Here is a 7083-nt window from a genome sequence, read left to right on the forward strand (position 1 = left end):
ACTACTGCGCGTAGCTGACCAATCAAACACGATTAGGACACAATTGTTTAATTTAACAATATTTATTCAATAACAAATAACACTTGGGTTTATTACACTGTTCACTATTGTAGTCTTTGAATCTTATGATTTAAGTTTCACTTGATATTTTAAATGTTTTTTTATTTCTTCAATTTTGGTTATTTCAGTTGACTTCGATTATTTTAATAACACTGTGATTTGAGTCCCGAACACCTTGAATTAGGAAATAGGATTTCGGAGTTAGAATATTCACCGGGACTTGACTTGAACTAGAAGTTTAACTTAGTGTTTTGAATAAGATCGGAAGAGGTAGTTATTTCTACTTTCCACTTTGAAGTTGTAGATTGAAGTGATTTCTCTAAGGAAGGATTTGAATATCTAAGGGTTTCTTAGCGGTCACGCGTGGGCGTTCACGCTCTAGTTTCAGAGGGTAGGATTGGTTGATTAGGGATGCTGGAGAGGATAGAGGCGAGCCGGTTGGTTTTTGGGTCAAGCGGGGAGCCTCGATAGTTATGATTGGATTTTTGGACATTAAGGGTGCAGCTGCGTTTTGACTCTTAAGAAAATTCTGTTCTCACGGAACGTTAGAATTGGAAAATGTCACTTGACACTTATGACTTTCAGATTTTTAGAGTTCGCCGTGTTCGGTTTACAATTTCAGGATGAAAATACTTATCTTACATATTTATTTCGACTTTTATGATTTTTTGAAAAGTTTATGATGCACGTGTGCATCCATCTGTTTTTCGGTTTCGTTTATCACGTGGGAATGGTATTTTTAAATGTTTCTCAAGAAAAAATGTGGTCTGGACACTTGAGTGTTATTTCTTAAATGTAATTAATAATTTCTTATTTTATTGGATTGGAAAAATGATATTCGAATATTGGGCCTTATATACTAATTGCTGGTAAGACTCGACAGTCGATAAAGTAAAGTTAAAAATTTAATATAACGCCATCAGGTGGCCAAGGTAGGGACGTAACACCTCCCCCCTTAGAAAAAGTCGAGCGTCCTCGCTCGGTAAATGTTCTAGGAGAATGTGGTATTATCGACTTTCGATCTTCCAGAATAATGATATTATCGATTGAGACAAATCTTAAGAGGTAGAATACAAAATTTGAATTGATTAAACTTATAAAAACTTAGTTTTTACAATTGTATTATGAAAAACATTGTTTGAACATGAATTGTTGCTTAAGATTAGCATTACAGGCTATATTTTTATTGGTTTTTCATTATTTTCTGACTTAAACTGCTAGATTTCGACATTTTATCTGAAAACTTATTTTAGTTTTCGGATTATTATTAATGAACTGGTAGAATATGATCGTATAAAAAGTTATAAATTTCAAAGGAAAGAATAATTTTTATTTTTATCGCAGTAATTAGGATTATGTAATTATACTCAATTATCCGTTTAACGTGGTTTAAAGATTATTTATAGTGATTAAAGTTAATTATTTTCCTATAAAAATGGATTCAAATGGATCGTTTAATCATCATTGAAATGACCAATAATTCGTTATTTATAATAATTATCATTAGAATAATCATGTCGTAAGAGCTTGTAATAAGATTTAGTAGATTTTGCAACGGATTTAAGGGAAAGAAAATCTATATTTCTTTCTAGCGTAAACTATAGTTTCCGGGGGTGTGACAGGTCAAAGGACGAGAGCGTTTGGGCTTTGGCCTATGACAATGGGTTTTTAGGTAGCGGGAGGTCCGTACCTTCATACTATTGGCGGAAGTAACTAAGGGTTGGGACTTTTCTTCGGTTTTTCACAGGGGTGGGGTGATTTTTCGCTTGGAGGAGATCTTCCTTCTGAGTGAAGGTCATTCCACTCGTGGAGTTCGAACTAAAAANGAATTTAAAGAATTGTTTCTAAAGATTTATTTTTTTCCTTTTGCTTCCGAATGGAAGCATTGTAATCACTTTTTTTTCGATTCTCCAATTTTGCATGAATATGACTCAGGGTGGTCTGAAACGCCGACATTTGATATTTTTAGCCGATGTCCGTATGTATGTGTGTGCGTGTGTATGTATGTGTGTGTGTTCGTCCAGAAACATGTTAATAACTCCAAGACTATTCCCGCGAAAGGGCTGAAATTCTGGCTCATGATAGGTTTTGATGACATACAAATTTGTGCAAAATTTCAGCTTGATCGGTTGGATGGTTCCTGAGATATGGCGTTTTCTCAAAAATCGTTTTTTGTGAATATCTGCTAAACGACTCGATCGATTTCAATAATTTTTTCCCAGAATATGTATAACCATGATATCTATCTGATTACATCAAAACTTGATCGACCCAACACCGGAAACAGAGTTTTTTTTCATTTTTTCATTTTTTTCATGAAATCGCTCGTTACCACGATAACTCAAAAAATAATTGCGATAGAAACTTGAAATTTTGTACGATTATATGGCTAATGGTAACAATGATTGGTATTGTTGATGGGCGAAATCGGACCAGTAGTTCCTGAGATATTCCACTTTATAGTTAAAGCTCTACCCTCTAATATCTCGAGAACTACTATACCGAATGAAGTTTTTTTTTTTTTGAAAATACTCGTCATGATAAGGGCTATCGAGCCGAATGAAAATATGTATATCGTTCCATTCAAAGTTTTCGAGATATTGTTACTTTTCCATTTTTCCATTTGAAGTAGGCTATGAAGTACTTCAAAATTCTTTCAACGACTTAAAATTTTGGCTATTGGTCGATACTACTCAGTAAAATAACTGATAATTATTAGAAATTAATCCGTCCACTATTTTGTCGAATACAAATTTTTTTAGAAATTATTTAGTTTTAGTTTCCGGAAAAAGCTTTGCAATCCGTCCATTTTCCGAATCTCTAATGCATATTGCAAATCATTTACAATGGTCTGTATTTAAAAAATATAAAATTTGAATGCCACGTCCTTTGTGGTCATTTTAAGCGGCTGTCTTCTAGTGGTCAATTTTCTCAAGTGGTCAGTTTCTCCGAAATAGCTGACATTTTGGCACATTAGGTGACAGCACAGAGCAAATCTGTGCAGAAGTTCAACTGAATCTGTCGATTATTTCTTTTAGGAAAACTACCATTAGTTTGTTTATGTTCTTTTTTGCGAACATCCAAAACTAATGGACAGATTCACCATATTTTTATTTTGATTCGTTTAGATAGCAAGTCTTGAAAAATATTTCGGAATGAAAATGTTCACATATGTCCAACGAAATTGTTCTAATATTCCTCGAATACTAAACGACTCAGGAAGTGCCGAGTTAGATCAAGAGTTTACACCGTGGCCTTACGTTTTTTTCCGTATTTCTTAGAAATTAAAAATTTGGAATAGAAAAGTATTTTGATGTTATTGTTTTATAGAATGTGGTGGAGATTGACGCACCATGCTTCTATTCGTCAGAATCCAACAGATTATTCACAAGGATCCTCGTAAGTTTTCTGGAAAAGTCTTGAAACGCGATGTTATACGTAGGTTCATAGAGGGGGAATTCATGGTATGTAATTGGCCTCTACTCAATTGGAAGAATATATTTCCCTAATCAATTATATGGACAGATAGATAATGGAGGAATTCTAGGAATTGGAATTTTAACGAAAGAGATATAGAGTTTGAAAGAAAAATAAGTTTGATTGATTTCACCAAGAATTTTGAATATATTTCATATTTTCATCTTGATCGGCTATGCATCACTCGATCCAGTTGATGTTTGAGATGAGTTCAACCATTTTTTCTTCAGCTCAGCAACTTTTTCTAATCGTTTTTTTTTCTCGTCCATCAGTTCTTGATCACTTTTTCTTTTTCTCTGAATTCCTCCTGTTTCTCTTTCGAATACTGCTTCTTCTTCTTCAAGGGCCGTCTTTTTTCTGTCTCTTTGCTCTTTTGTACAATTTGTTTCAAAACAATATAATATCGAAGTCCTTTTTTGGAGAATCTTCCTACTTTCTGGGAAATACCAAAGTGTTTTCCTCAGCGCGTTCGTTGTTGACACCTGCAACATTTTCCCAACTCAATGAGATTATTGAATTTTTCTTAATGTAGAAATGTTCAATTGATCAATTTGATTTTTACAATACGAAGAAGTTGATTAGAATATCTCCTATTCCGTTAGTATCAGTATAGCATTATTACCATCAGATGAATCTCTCAAAATTGGTACATAATGTTCCGAAAACCATCTGAGTAAATATTCTGGGCAGTTTTTTTTTATTTTTATTTTTTTATTTTTCGGTGCTCCATCAATTTCGTCAAATTGTTTTCGAACGTTGCAATTATATAGGATATCTCACCAGTCTTGCTCTGAAGAAAGCTTCCCCTTTAGTCTCCTCACTACTCTCATAATATCCAAAGTCAGAGTGCTGTCGTCCGTCTTTTAGGCCTATCTTGATACTTGTGGAGCATCCAACATGAAACACACCGTCTTGTTCTTCTTCAAAATCTAAAAATAATGTCTCATCATAAACCTGGCATTTCGAGGGGTAGGTGGTGAATTTCACATAAGAAAATTCTCTTCTGCTGATGAATTGGATTTACCAATTTTCTGGTCAATGATATGGTGTGACCATCCAATCTGTTTGAAGGCATCCTCGGCATCGTAGATAAGCCCGGCGTGAATATTTGCATCTTTTCTCTTCTCTCTTTCCATTTTCCTTTATGTTTGATTCAAAACTTTTCAATACCGCTGATATTTTTTGCGGGCTTATTATGTTTGTTCCACTTCCTTTATGATTTGACTTTCTTCTTTTTTGTCAGATGATTGTGAAGTTAGTTCAGTTTTCATTGTCTCCAAATTTGTTTGTCTGTGTGGTTGAGCTATACTACTGTACCTACTAGAAATTTATACCCATGAAAATATTTATTAGATACATGATCCAATTATTGCTAACAGTCAAATTTATCAAAAAGAATCAACTTTCCATGAAAAAAAAAATATATATATACACATAAATAAAAATCGTTCTTTGACTCACAATAACTAAGTTGTTTTTGTGTATAATTTCGTTATTTATGTTCCATTATCTCTCCTCATTCAGATTCAATGACTTCCTTCGATTTCATAATTATTTCCGTATAGATTATAATCTGCGCTCCTGAATAAACATCCCACTCAAAATCACAGAGATCATCGTCATCAAATACCGTGGTCGAAACGTTTACCGTTCGTCGTTTATGTGGTATGGCATCGCGGATATGGATTAACTGGAGCACAATATTATTGTCATCATTCAAGTTGTACCTATTCTTCCTAGTCTCCAAGTTCAGGAACTTACTCTATTCATCGGAAAGTTGTAGATGAATGATTGGATGGCGGCTTCATTATAAATCAATATCTTCGAAAGTCTTGATCTTGTCCCGAAATAGCCGTTGAAAAGTACGAAACAGAAACATAACTGCCCATCAATTTCGTGCCTTCCAATATTTCCAAAAATCATCCCTGTTAACCTAGTAGAAAAGTGTATGTTTATGTACTTTAAAGTAGTTCCTCACATTTCGACGCTTTTCAACAAATCAATACGCACGTTTTTGGGATCCCTTCTTCAACATTGATTATTAAATGTGGATATTCCACGTGCACTTCCATCGCTCGATTAGGAATAGTAAGGGTGAACCAGTTATAACGAAAATGGATGCCGTAGTATGACAGAGGCTATGAAGTTGCTCATAATTCTCTTTTATTAAGGATGAAAGATTCCTATGAACATCGGGCAATAAGTGGGTAGTTACCCGGATAAATAAAATGAAAACGTGATGCATCAAGCGACATGGTGGATTTCAGTCTCCGACAGAACTGAGGGATCTCTTCTAAACTTCTCAGAAAACCTTTAATTTCTCATGGAAGGTTTTGGTTGAAGATTGTTGTAGTAGAAGAGTCGAATAAATTTTTTTATTATTATTATTATTTTTTAATTATGCTGGGGCACCTCCAAACGGCATCAGTAATTTTCCAATAGAATACCCACCTGTACTTCACATAGGTTTCGTATTGTTTCTGAGACTAGTCTTATTTACGGGAGTAGGCAGTCACTCACATTCTTATTGACTCAGAAAAAAATTTCTCTGTACACGGGAAAAGAATAGGTACTTTCAAAAGCCCGAAAAATACTTGGGACTAATATCTGTGGTGAGAAGTGCCTATTCCATCCCGTGTAGATGATTGTACTCCTAATGATTGGTCCGTCAGTTGTCATCTGTCGAGTGTTTCTGTTAATAGGGCGGGCGGTAAAAATAGTGGACTTCAACACAAGTATTCCGTTTTACAGCATTCTTCTTGAAGGCTCGATGAAATTCTGAAACTTGGGGTTTAGGTTCTTCTTTTATATACATATTTTTTTTCTGATGATTGCATGACGATATCAAATAATGGCCTATTCAAATAATAGAGAAATACAATTTATTGAAATGCAGAACGTATTCTGTATGTTTCACGAGAATTTATAGAATTAAATTTTCTCTTTTTCCTCATCATGTAACTTCCTTTTAAATTGATTTTGATTTTCTTCCATCCATAAAATTCTGTATTCCCTCAATTATTTCTTTGGCTTCTTGGCATCTTCAACTTTCGCGGCTTCGGTGGTGCTGAAAGAATTAATTGATTTGGTTTACTAATTCATTATTGTTATTACTATTATTGAATGCAATATCCGTTCGATATTCCATTTGTTACACTTCATTTCGTCAACCCCCATTGATCTCACACTCACAAGGGAGTAGGAGAGCGAGCAATAAATGAGTTACCGATGATGCTGATCTTCACACGCCGTACTTTCAAAATTTAGAAATTTGAATATTATTATTATATTTCCTAATTTCTATTTGGTGGATTTTCATCGTTCAACTCTAACATTTTGATAATCGACACAAAATAGTCGGTTCCATAATATGATATGACAAAAGAATAAAATAATTTACAAACATTAAATGGAAAAATCGATAGCAAATTCCTTGCACACCATTCTGGAATTTATAAATTCGTCCCAATGCTTCGGAAACTGTGTTTTCTAGCCTATCCAAAGAGATTCTAGGAATTCCGCAGGATTCTTTTTTCGAAGTCAAAA

The 7083-nt window shown here is 34.1% G+C and overlaps 1 protein-coding gene across 1 annotated transcript; it reads right to left on the bottom strand.

Moving 5' to 3' along the window:
* Nucleotides 1-3805: 3805 nt before the first annotated feature.
* LOC107046404 (DNA repair protein RAD52 homolog) lies at nt 3806-4673 on the bottom strand. The gene is made up of 3 exons (XM_015269016.1): nt 4562-4673; nt 4318-4466; nt 3806-3907 (listed from the first exon to the last, which is right to left on the bottom strand). The coding sequence occupies exons 1-3, from the start codon at nt 4671-4673 to the stop codon at nt 3806-3808; spliced, it is 363 nt and encodes a 120-aa protein (XP_015124502.1).
* Nucleotides 4674-7083: the final 2410 nt, after the last annotated feature.

Source organism: Diachasma alloeum, unplaced genomic scaffold (assembly GCF_001412515.2).
Source record: "Diachasma alloeum isolate Michigan unplaced genomic scaffold, Dall2.0 Dall_scaffold_01356, whole genome shotgun sequence".
Taxonomy (NCBI): Eukaryota; Metazoa; Arthropoda; class Insecta; order Hymenoptera; family Braconidae; genus Diachasma; species Diachasma alloeum.